Below are 12,568 nucleotides of genomic sequence, written 5' to 3'. Positions count from 1 at the left end.
CCTGAAAGAGGGGAGACAACCACAAAAGGAGGGAGGGAGGGAGGGAAGGAATGTGGCTGTCGATATATCTGTACGCCAATCTAGAAGGCCCATTCATGGTAAATTATCAACATTCTTGTCTCTGATTGGCACAGGATACATCCTCACGATGTGAGGTGCTGAAGCTAAGGTGATCTTTGGGAAGATGTGAAAAACAGAAAGCATCTGTCTTAAACTGATGTGAGCACATTCTATAAAACCAAGGAAAATGTTCGAAGTGTGAAGGTCATCTGACTAAAATTTGTGAACAGGACAACTGAAGTTGTCCTCTTAAGTGTGCAGCAATCTGTAACAGGGTGGATAGATGCTGAGCCTCATAGGTGAGAGCAATACATGCCTTTATCCTCCTAGCAACGGTGAAGGAAGAGCCCCCTCCCTTGCTCAAGGTCACAAGGGGAAAGGAAATAAAAAAGGAGTTAATGAAAAGTAAGGACGCAGTCCTACTCTGGTATTTTTTAAGGACCCTCTTACACTCTGGCCTCTGCCAGTCCTTTTACAAAAGGGTACTGAGTTTTGGGGCAAAAATCAAGCAATATCTCTTAAATTGTTGGATAATTCTTTATAACACTGTTATTAATTAGCCTAGAAACCAGTAGTAAAGCTTATCACTGAAGTTTTGTTGTTGACAACAAAGAAAAACAAAAGTATTTACTATCAAATATTGGTAGCTTAAAAGCAATCTTCACTCTTGGGTATCCAAATTTTGACTTTGACACTTTAAAACATGGCACAGAAATTTAAGATGATGCAAACTTCTATTGGTGAAGAGAAAGGATCCACCATCAGCAAGTATAATCCCCACAAGGCACAGAGAAAGATACAGACTAGGGATGGGGAACTTGTTCCCATCTGGGTATTGTTGGACTACAACTCCCATAGTGACTGGGGCAGATATGAGTTTGAGACCAACATCTGGAGGGAGGGACACAGGCTCCCCATTCTTTGCACAGACATCAGTTATTTACTAAGAATTTTTAAAAGATCCCAACAAAAGATTAAAATTAACATTTCTGATCCGCTCTCTCAAGCAGGTTTTCATGCCTTTGATGAGAGCAGTAAGGAACTAAGTATCACACAAAAAGTAAGCTGTATAACTTCTGAAAAGAAAATTATTCCACCTTATAGTCTAATACCACATATTCCTCTTCACTGGAAAAAGTTCTTGTTTCTCACACCTTTATACTTATTAAGTTAAACCATCTTTTTAAATTATCTGACTTTCTAGACCTCAATATGAGAGCCTATCACGCTAATTTTGAAATTTCATTCTCATTAGGGTTCCATGGCAAATGGCGGTCCTCTGTTTTTGTAAACATGAACTCTAGAGGCTTGCGTAGAGGAGGAAGAAACATACCTGCAGTGCCATCCTCCGCTCCAGGTGCAGACTGGAAATGATGTGGACAGAAGACACAAAGCTTCACAACAACCAAACTAAAATACCAAAACAGAAAATACATTTCTATCAATAACATGGGGGAATATGATGCAGCATTCCCACCCTTAGCCTCCATTATGGATGCATGAGATATCAATGCTCTATACACAGAAGATGTAAAAATCATCTGAATATATTCAGAAACCCAGCTGGTAAACTTCCAGACAAACTCACTGTTAGAGATCTTGTTGATGATGTTGTCAAGGCATGGGAAACTGCAGAAATAACTCTAGAAAGGTTATTTTCCATTGTGACATCTGTTGGACTTGGTAGTATATTATATCCTCTGTACGTTCTAAAACAAAAGCAATAAATAAATAGGCGTTACTTTTTCCTTTAAAAGTTGAATAGTACCTTGTTGAATGAGGGAGGAATCGAATATAATTTGTGATCTTCACCGTCCCATGTGAAATCTGCCTGAAGTATATTCCCAGGGTTGTTGGATTTTAATGACTGATTTTTCTATATTTTTAGCAGTTCTTGTTTCTATCTGCAAGCTGCCACGAATCCCATCAGGGAAAAAGGTGGGGTATAAATAAATAACATCCTGCTCTCTCACAGATCACACACACAAACCTATATACCCCACACACCTCCCTCTTTCTCTGTTCAAGTGCATCTCTCTCAAACAGACACACACAGAGTCCTAGCATTCCCCTTCCCACCAAAATATCCCAAAAATATTTTTATAATATTTTTTAAACCACGGGCACCAGGTTGGTAATCCCTTTCTCAAATATACTCACAGGGTAAAAATACAAACCAAAAATTAATACCAGCTAGGAAGCTTGCTCAATTAGAGAATGGTTAACCCAAGTCTTGGAAATTGCAGAAATTGATATATTAATGGATATTGCATGTAGGAGAAATGGACTAACTGTTTTAGTTTTGTTAAAAGCTAAACATGCATCTTTTATTTATTATTGAGATACACAGTGTAACATCATGGTAAAGGTAAACGTAAAGGTACCCCTGACCATTAGGGTTGCAGTGCTCATCTCGCTTTATTGGCCGAGGGAGCCGGCGTACAGCTTCCAGGTCATGTGGCCAGCGTGACTAAGCCGCTTCTGGTGAACCAGAGCAGTGCACGGAAACGCCGTTTACCTTCCCGCCGGAGCGGTACCTATTCATCTACTTGCACTTTGAGGTGCTTTCGAACTGCTAGGTTGGCAGGAGCAGGGACTGAGCAACGGGAGCTCACCCCGTCGCAGGGATTCGAACCGCTGATCGGCAAGTCCTAGGCTCTGTGGTTTAACCCACAGCGCCACCCACGTCCCAGTAACATCATGGTATCGGAATGTAATTTGTTTCTGTAATTTTATTTTGGAAATTAAAAGTTTAAAAACAACACCAAAAAAACGCGCACACACACAAAAACACCACCACCACCTTCAAGCCTTAAGATGCAGTGTAAAACAAGTCCTTATTCCTGCAAATTTACCATGAACAACCCGCTTGCATCAATGAGACACTATTGCACAAATATCATCGATCAAAAGTAGGAGAAGCTGCTATTGAGGGCGAAGTGAAAACTGTTTTGAATGCTGTAAAGAAATGGGGCCCAGCTGGTTATGCAGGAATTTGACTCAACATAGTTTTCTTGCCAAGCAATGAGACGATAAAGCGTAACTCTACCTGGTGATAGTGCTTACTGCAAAATGAGAAGCAGGCTGAGTTTCATGCATTAGCAGCTTTAGATAGACGCTACTCTGGTCCCTTGCCACAGCTACTACTGGATCAGCTTGCCCTTGGTCACAGCTATAGAACAGCTTTGGAACCAGCCTGAAACAGAGAACAGAAGGCCTCAATGCAGGTCAGCTATGGAAAAATAGTGACATTTAGATTATATGCAAGCTTCCTTGTCTTCAAGATTGAAGTGTGACATTCATTTAAAGCAAACACTACCTGTAAGCCTTAATAGGCTGACTACCATGAAGAATCTTTAAAGCTTAAGATTTTACTCCACATTACAAAACTTACTATGGCCAACATTTTTAATTCATTAAGGTATTTGGGTTATACGGACAAATCATATTCAAACATCTACTAATAGATGCACTGAAGGAACATACAATATATTTTATAGAAAAAGCTGCTTAGATTAGTAGATCTATTAGTAAACTTCCACATCTGAGCTCCAACACAATCTCTCTAGCACAGAGGCTCTTCCTAATAGCCATGGCGCTATCTTTTCCTAGAATGTGAAATCACCAAAGAAATGAGGTGGTGATATGGAGTCAGCGGCCACTGAAAGTGAGCCGCAATTGTGAAGCCTTGGATAGGATCTTCCTCCATTTATCTTTAAATCTGATTAATAAACTGGCGCGTGGCAAAATGAGCTGTAGCGTGCAAAGAAATGAGCATGTTTAGCAACCCTGTAGGAGAGCAGTATACAGGGACCCCCTGCAAGAAAGTAAACTAAATAAACTAAGAACAAGAAGAACTAAGGTTGCTAAGGCAAACAAATAGGTGGGGAGGGACAAAATATTTTTTGAAATATATATGTGTGTGTGTGTGTACACACGCACACACACACATTTGTAAGACTCGAAGACATGGGGTAAGTTGCTAAAACTAAGGGAAACTAGGGAAAATAAAGCAACAATAAAATGAGATCAAAAACTGAAAAATTATCTGAAGAAGCAGGAGAGTCAGGAGAAACAACTTGCTGAGTCAGGCAGGAGAAAAAACTGAGGAGGAAGCACCTGTCTCCCACAAGTCCTTGCTCCTGCCTGAGGTCATGTGAGAGGAAATGCCCAATTCACTGTTCCCAGCATCCCATGAAATAAACTGAATGGTTTTCATGGGCTAATGGAGTTCAAATATGGTTCCACCCCAAGTCAAAGAAATCCACTTTTCAGTCCTCACAAAGGACTTGCAGTCTCTCTTTCCAAGACAAGGACTGCCAAACTATGTCCTGCAGCATCAAAATTCAGGAAACAGTCTTGCCGTTTGCCAAACCCAACAGAATATTGCTATGTATCAATACTCTCTACTCTGGCAATTCCTTTACTGCATGCAAGTATCACACATAACATGAATGCTAAGTTAATCCCCAATGACTGCATTAGAAAATTGCAAACTGAATGTTTTTAAAAGGCATATTAAGCAAATTTATTTTAATTATTTAATTTAACCAATACCTTATTAAAGCTGCAGCAGCAACGTGCCTCACTCTAGGGTCTTCATCTCCAAGCAGAGAAATGACTACATCATTGAGCATGCGTTCCTGAAGTTTTAAAAGCTATAGGAATTGGACAGCAAATACATGTACGTTACGACTATTAGCAACAGTTTATTAACTGCAACTTCCACATTGAAAAAGGTAAGAAAATTGATGGTATGGTAACTAGAGATCACAATGTGTCAAACAATGAAGACACAAATTCTAATTTCATCTTCAAAGGCATCTCATTCATAGATAACCTTTTACATGAAGGATACATTGGAAATCCTATGCAAAAATGTAAGTGCCTCTTTCCAGCGCTGGCCCACCAATGAGGTGGGGCCTCAGGCAGTGGAAGAGGAAGCAGTGGCACCACAACCCACTGCTGCAATGACCCCCTCTGGCCAGCAAGATGGAGGCACAGTGGCGTAGCATGGGTTGTCAGCACCCGGGGCAAGGCAAGTAATTTGTGCCCCCTAACCTGGGGCAAAGCAAGTAATTTGCGCCCCCCCCCCCGCTGCACTGTCCCTCCCCCAGATAGTCCCTCGCTCTCTTTCCGCACCGCACCGCACGCCTGGCACCCTCCCCTCCACAGTGGGCGGCGACCCGGCGGCTCGGATCGGATTCTCACACCCAGCACTGCAGTGAGAGAGAGTGAGCTAGCCAGGTAGGGGCAGAGAGCTGCAAGTGCGAGCGCGCCCCCCTCCCCCAGATGTTGCGCCCGGTGCGGCCGGCCCCCCCTGCACCCCCCACACTACGCCACTGTGGAGGCATTCTGGTCCTTGGCACTGCCATTTGTCTTCCTTGCCCTGGGGCCAAGAAGATGAGTGCAACGCCTTCCACAATGCCCCAGCTTTTGCAGAGTTCAGTGAGAAAAGAGGCATCCTGACAGCAGTGGAAGCACAAGGTGAGTCAGCAGTAGATTTCCGTTTCGCCTCACGTGGTGAAACGGGACAGGCTGCCCCTGTCTCTTTTTCATATGCATTAAAATCCATCTGCTTCAACATGGAATTAAATGGCTACTTTCTGTTAAGTAAACCTGACAACCATAAAAGTGAAGAGTTTAATAGAACAATTACTCACTCCAGTATAATGATGTGCACCTCTGTGCAGGTGGTTAGCCCCTCCTTCCAAAAAACTGATTAGCCTTAAATGAAAGATAGGGAAATATAGCACTTGTTGAGCAAAGTTGAGCAAAGCAAAGCAAAGCCTTAAGGAGTAACAACTATAACTTAATTTTTAAAAGAAAAAACGTAATTAAAGCTGGGAACAAAATTCCGAAGTAATAACTTACCGAAAATCTATCTCAGCAAGGGTTTCCAGTAGCTCAGTCCTAACCAGCCAATAGGAACTATTCCTCAGTGTAAGGAGGTCAACCATTAATTTTAAACCTAATGCACTATAGTTGCTACTGCACAAACTCATGATGCAATGCTAAGGAGGAAAAAAAATTTAATTGTTTTAAACAATGTAATTAGTACATAGCATTTAAACTTTATAAAAGCTTACATTCTTAGTATTTGCATAGTATTTTTGAACTGGACTATTTGGCTATTATGATAAATCTATCAATAGCAACATCTAAATAAATAAAAGTTAAGTATTTATTACACTGAATAGGAAAATGAAGAAGTCCCCCCCCCCGGGGGGGGGGGAATAATAATCACTAGTGCATTGAAGCAATCAGGCAGATGAGCCATCAGAATGTGAAGGACTGTTGCACAGAAGAGGGCAAAGACTTGTCTGCTGACCAAGAGGGCAGGATTAGATCTAAAGGTCTTAAATCAGACATAGGCAAACTCCAGTGTTTGGGACTACAATTCCCATGATCCCTAGCTAACAGGACCAGTGGTCAGGGATTATGAGAATTGTAATCCCAAACATCTGGAGGGCCAGAGTTTGCCTATGCCTGCCTTAAATTACAGGAAGGTTAAATGTTGCTGACAATTAGAAGAAACATCTTGACAGTAAGAGAGCAGGACAGCAGGGGGCCCGTTGACCCCACAGGGACACACAACAAGCAAGCAAAGGTATACAAACAGAAGGCGTGGAGAAAAGAAGAAAAGCTCAAGCTCCTGGAGTATTATATTGGAGGAGGATTGGGGGACGGGGAGTGGGGAGGAAAAGCAGGGAAAGGGCACCGCCTGCCTGTGGCAGTTTATATGCTCTGCAACACCACAGGAGTACACCCATAGGAGCCTTATACCACGTGAGACTATTTGACAATGGAATCCTGCATCACCCCACAGAACCATGAGTTGATCAGCAGTCCAAGGTGCAAAAGGTCTATCAATTTGTGCTGCAGAAAGTGGTTGTGGAAAAAAGCATCTTTGTTTACTGCCGGCTGCTTCGTAACTGTATTTGTGAATGCCTGCCTCTGCAACAAGACCATAGAGATGTGCTCTCCTTTTCAAATCTTATATTTTAGAGAGATTTCTGCTTACCCGTACAGCTGTACAAGCCAGTTTGCATGTGACAGAGGACTCATCTTTCAGAGTCCTCTGCAATAAGGGTATACAGTCTACTAGTGAAAAGCTGTTTCCTGGGAATAAGAAAAAAACAAAGACAATGAATGAAACTATTGAAAGCATTTTATGGTATAAATTCTGATTCTACAAATTAACCTGGTTATTATTACCTGTTGAAGCTCTTATGTTTGCTAGCCAATTTTCCACATCAAAGCGAGATTTACTGAGAATGGAATAAACGATTGTTCCACATAAAATGGCAGTTGCTCCTCTAATCTGGGGGTCGCCATGATCAATATAATTCACAATATCCTTTATATACTGTTCTTCTAGAAAAATAAATTAGGTACAGATAATAAAGAACTTTGTCTTGGTTTATAGGCTTTCTGTTTCTTGCCATTTCCCACAGTGCTGAAATAAGCTTTTAGACTGTTCTAAAGGACGGCTCAAATTATATATCAGATATAAAATCCATGAAAACAATAAATCAAAGAAATGGATAATAAACACAAAGGAGAAAATGCTCTTTAGTCTTAGACTTCCTTTTTTTGTTGTTGTTACAGGTAAATATGTCTGTAGTTGATTATATTTTTTAATTAACAGAATCAAAACTTAGATCTCCAGCTTTGAAATTCCACTGACTTTGGCAAAACATCAAACACCTAGTTCCAAACAATTTACAGTAGTTCCAAACAATTTATAAAGTTGGAACTAAGCACAAAGCAACAATTCTCCAACATTATCTGGGAACAGCCAAAGTTACATGAAAGTAAGAAGAGAATTCCCATGTTGCCACCGCAAAAAGCATATCCCAGTTTCCTAACCTTTACTGGAAGTGCCAAGAAGCTGTCAAGATATTCATTGTGATTTATAGCCAAACAGGAATTGCTGTTATTCCTCAAAGTATGACATAGCAGTTTACACATGAGGAAGGAACTCTTTCAATATGTATTTCTGGGTACTGAAGCAGAGTGGCTTCTTTAATTTCTTGATTGCATGTTTCTTTATTCATTCCTTCCCTGTCAGCAAGTATGGTAATAATGACAATGCTCCAACTATGGGCAGATGACTGTTTCACTACAGATATCTGATAAATTTCAAAATAGTCAGAAATAAAAACGTTCTATTTCTTCACAAGAATACAAACAAGACAATATGAAATTCAACATACCGCACTCTTCTTTGGTGGCTTCAAAAGGCGTTTTATAGAGTTTGCTGAAGAAAGCTTCAGGATGGAGTGCGACAGCTGCTCCTACACAACTCACTGCTAAGGCTTTTACGCTGACTCTTACATCTTTATCAGGAACCAGTGCTAGAGAAAAGATAATTGTACCTGTCTATACATTTAATTAAATAAAATTCATTTAATTGCATAACACAAAACACCCACGCTTTCAGTTTGTAATAGTTTCACCTGGATACTGCAGTAACGAGAAGCCATTATAAAAAGTATAGGAAGTAATATTTAAAATATTATGAAGTCAAGCTATGTCGTTAAATAGGGGAAAGTACCAAAAAAGTAGACTGTCGGAATTGGAAATGGACAAAAAACACTAATTCCACTCCAGAAAATGTTGTCTTAAAAGAGAAAGGTTTTTAGGGCATTCTACTGCTATTTCCTGTATCCTGGAGGAATCTGTCCAGTTCTTGATCACCTGTTGAACTGCAGCCCTCACCAGATCTTTCCCAAGACCTCTGTGTATCTGAATATACCCCATCACATCATCAGTAAATGCCACATTCTATGGTCCTTAGTAATGGATACAGCTTATACAGTGGTGCCCCGCAAGACGAATGCCTCGCAACACGAAAAACCCGCTAGACGAAAGGGTTTTCCGTTTTTCAATGCGCTTCGCAGGACGAATTTCTCAATGGGCTTGCTTTGCAAGACGAAAATGTCTTGCGATTCTTGCGATTTTTCCCCGCTCCCCACCCCCTTTTTCTAAGGCACTAAGCTGCTAATAGCCTTTTAGCAGCTAATCCGCTAATCCCTTAAGCCTTTAATAGCCGCTAATAGCCGCTAAACCGCTAATAGCGCTAATCCGCTAATAGGGTCACTTCGCAAGACGAAAAAAACGCTAGACGAAGAGACTCGCGGAACGGATTCTTTTCGTCTTACGAGGCACCACTGTACAGTGGAACGCCTCCCTGTTTGTGCCAGCTACAGCCTCTGCCAAAGTCTGTTGGACCCACAGCGCACCTGTTATATTATAGCATAGCTTTAAGACATCAGCAGAAAGCTAGTATAGTGGTGCATGGCCTACTGAACCTGCCACAGATTTCTGTCTGCCCCCCAATTCACTAAACAACATTCCCAGTTGTAATATCAAAATTATGACCGTATCCCAGCTGTGGCAGAATTTTGCACCAACCATAGTTGAAACACATTTTTAATGCAAAGTTTGTTGGTGTTTCAGTTTGCCCATAATTTAGAAGGAAAAGGAAAACACCAGCAAAGGCTCAGAGCCCGGGGAGTGGTGGTGGGAAAGCAATGAGAGGTCCCAGGGAGAAGAGGGAGAGGATATGGAGGAGGTGGGGTCAGAAAGAAGTCCGGAATCAGAGGCAGAAGCTGAAGGAGCGGAGGAGGGAGACTAAGAAGAGATGAGTCAGAGTGGTGAAGAGTCGCAGGTGCCTCTCCCTCCTGCTGAAACAATCTCCCCTTCCTCCTTATCTCCCAGAACCAGAAAGGGGATGAAAAGAGTGGAGGAGAGATTGACTGTGTATCGACAGTCTCTGATTGCTCAGAAAAAATCCTAGAGAGGAGGGGACTTCGGCAGCAGTCGGGAGGCAGGGACCTTCAGTCACAGCAACTGCTTCATGAGAGCCAGACCCTCCAGGAAAGAGTGGCTGAGCTCATTAGGTCTGACACTCCACCAAGTCTGTGCAGGCTGTGTTTTAGCTAATAAAGTGTTAGCTTTATTACACGGTGTGATTTACTGCTGGCTCACTCCTGACAATAAACTAGGAATTATACATATCAGCACTGAGAAAGCTTTAAATCATTCTAAATCGCACTCCTGTTTCATACATTTATAATTAATAAAAGGGAACTAAAGTCTCTCAAACTGTTCTTGACTTTGCCTTCTTTCATATGGCTTCAGTGAGTTGGAATCAGAGCAACAAACCATGCTTTATGAAGCCTAAATTATGTTTTCAAACAAATCATTCATTTCAGTTCTTTGCTAATCAGAATTTTAGCCAATCAGGTATTAACCATATTAAGTGAGAGAAGCAGGAAGATTGGTATTTATACTACTTACCACCTTTCTCCCCTGTAAGAAGAAAAGAGGCAGCCAGGAGACGGACACAGTGAACGAGCGGAGCAGCATCTCCATCCGTATAACAACCAATATCTCCTTTAATTCTGGAGAGCTGTTAAAAACAAACAAATTATATATTGGTAATAAAGATATAGGTTCTTTGTAACAAAGGTAACAAATATACAGTGGTGCCTCGCAAGACGAAAGAATCCGTTCCGTGAGTCTCTTCGTCTAGCGGTTTTTTTCGTCTTGCGAAGCAAGCCCATTAGCGGATTAGCGCTATTAGCGGCTATTAAAGGCTTAAGGGATTAGCTGATTAGCTGCTAAAAGGCTATTAGCAGCTTAGTGCCTTAGAAAAAGGGGGGGGGGGAGCGGAAAAAAAAACCCAGGAATCGCAAGACATTTTCGTCTTGCGAAGCAAGCCCATAGGGAAATTCGTCCTGCGAAGCACCTCCAAAACGGAAAACCCTTTTGTCTAGCGGGTTTTCCGTCTTGCGAGGCATTCGTCTTGCGGGGCACCACTGTAATGGCCCTTCGCTCTTTGCTCTATCCTGTTACTGCAACACTATCTGGAGTTAAGCTATGGTTTGGCTTAGCATTACTTCCAAAGCTGGGCTTGCAGTCTGCCTTGATTCAGACAAACTATGAGCTATAGCCAAGGTTTTTTCTTGGCTTACTGCTTGTGCACTTGCCCAGAGGAGATGAACAATGAGCTCGGGTTCAAAAGCAGCACTAAGCCAAACCAGGGTTTAGCTCTGAGAAGTAGTATATGGACAGGCCCTAAGAAAGATCATATTCTACTGCCATTCACTGACATATTCCATTATAAACGGCTTTCAGATACACTTAACCCCTTGAATGTGAACAACCGTCTTACCTTATTTTCATAATCAGTGGGGTCCAGTTCTTCTTTTGATGTAAATTTGTCCATACTGCTGTTGGAAGGCTGTCTGCTATGACCCATGGTCTTTAATAAATGGGGTTGCTGAAGGGCTTAAAAAAAGGAAAGCAATGAAAGTGATGGTTGACTTCCACCTCAAACAATAAATAGGAATATGTAGGATCAATGATTAGAAGTTAAAAAAAAAAAAAAGCCCTAAGAAATGAGACAGTTCAGTAAATATTTTCTCACAGACTTTCTCCTTATAATGAACATACCAACACAAGAATTTCTGAACGCCTCAGCTGACTCATCCTGGAGGACATTTGCAGTTTCATCTTCCTCATCTTGCAGCTGTCCTATCTGCATTCCAGAATACTGGCTTTCAGTCCCCTCGAGAATCTAAAATGTAAAAGTGTAAAAGCTGTACAGTTTAACAGTGCAGTTAATCCCAACTTAGAAATCCATCTTTCACACATATTCTTTTATAGTTCCGTACCATCTCACAAACTCCTCAGGCTGTCATTTCAAGTTATAGCCCTGGAAATGTTCCCCTTAAAGCTTGAAGATGGTCCAGAATGTGATGACCAGGCAGTTAAGCGGGGTAGCTAGATGGGATCATGTGGCACTGATCTTCAAAGTTATGCACTGATTGCTTGCAAACTACAAGCCCCAAATCAAGATGTAGGTACTGACAAAACAACACTCTGAACTGTTTAGGATCCAAGTACTTAAAGGCCTGCCACTCCCAATATCTATTGGTCCATGTTCTGAGACTAGCCCTCTTTCCCATAACAACAAAAAATTAAAGCAGCACTTGGATCCTAGATCTAGGGCATGGCTGCGTATGTTAACAGAAGACACACGTTTAACCCGGTTTGTGTGCAAAGGGATTTTGAGTGCACACATATATCCCCAGTCCTGAAAAGCAGCCACAAATACTCTCTACTGAGGGAATCAGGTTGAAAAAGGTTGTCCCTGTCTGCTTTAATTTAAACGGGTGGCAAAATCAGAAAGAAGGGGCTTCTCCTTTCCTTTCCCCTCCCCATCACTGTCAGAATACCTGGTAGGGCGATAATATTCTTCGTTGTTGCTGCTGCTGCTGTTGTTGCTGTTATTGTTGTTGTTTAGTCAATTAGTCGTGTCTGACTCTTTGTGACCCCACTCATCGACTAAACAACAACAACAACAACAATATTCTTAGTACTGCAAGGTGTAAGGTGTATAGTTAGTCTGCTCAGTGTTTGGAACTAGACTGACTCACTGCCCAATTTGGTTGTCTAGAAGGGTTATAGTTATGCAATGTAAAAATAAAGCAGC

At 41.6% G+C, this 12,568-nt stretch overlaps 1 protein-coding gene across 2 annotated transcripts in view; it reads right to left on the bottom strand.

The window, feature by feature from the left end:
- HTT (huntingtin) overlaps window positions 1-12,568 on the bottom strand; it is a 102,533-nt gene that overhangs the window by 62,681 nt on the left and 27,284 nt on the right. For both annotated transcript variants that reach the window (XM_083398926.1, XM_083398925.1), the window contains 12 exons: window positions 11,527-11,650; window positions 11,246-11,361; window positions 10,369-10,480; window positions 8,280-8,420; window positions 7,279-7,437; window positions 7,085-7,182; window positions 5,935-6,074; window positions 5,724-5,787; window positions 4,618-4,718; window positions 3,110-3,256; window positions 1,649-1,769; window positions 1,394-1,470 (listed from right to left, as the gene is read on the bottom strand). In XM_083398926.1, the coding sequence (XP_083255052.1) occupies window positions 1,394-1,470; window positions 1,649-1,769; window positions 3,110-3,256; window positions 4,618-4,718; window positions 5,724-5,787; window positions 5,935-6,074; window positions 7,085-7,182; window positions 7,279-7,437; window positions 8,280-8,420; window positions 10,369-10,480; window positions 11,246-11,361; window positions 11,527-11,650 (1,400 nt within the window). The remainder of the gene's footprint in view (window positions 1-1,393; window positions 1,471-1,648; window positions 1,770-3,109; window positions 3,257-4,617; window positions 4,719-5,723; window positions 5,788-5,934; window positions 6,075-7,084; window positions 7,183-7,278; window positions 7,438-8,279; window positions 8,421-10,368; window positions 10,481-11,245; window positions 11,362-11,526; window positions 11,651-12,568) is intronic.

Source organism: Podarcis tiliguerta (assembly GCF_965153285.1).
Source record: "Podarcis tiliguerta genome assembly, chromosome: 9".
NCBI classification, from domain to species: domain Eukaryota; kingdom Metazoa; phylum Chordata; class Lepidosauria; order Squamata; family Lacertidae; genus Podarcis; species Podarcis tiliguerta.
Note: the sequence above shows the minus strand (reverse complement) of the source record. Positions and strands in the feature narration are given on the sequence as shown.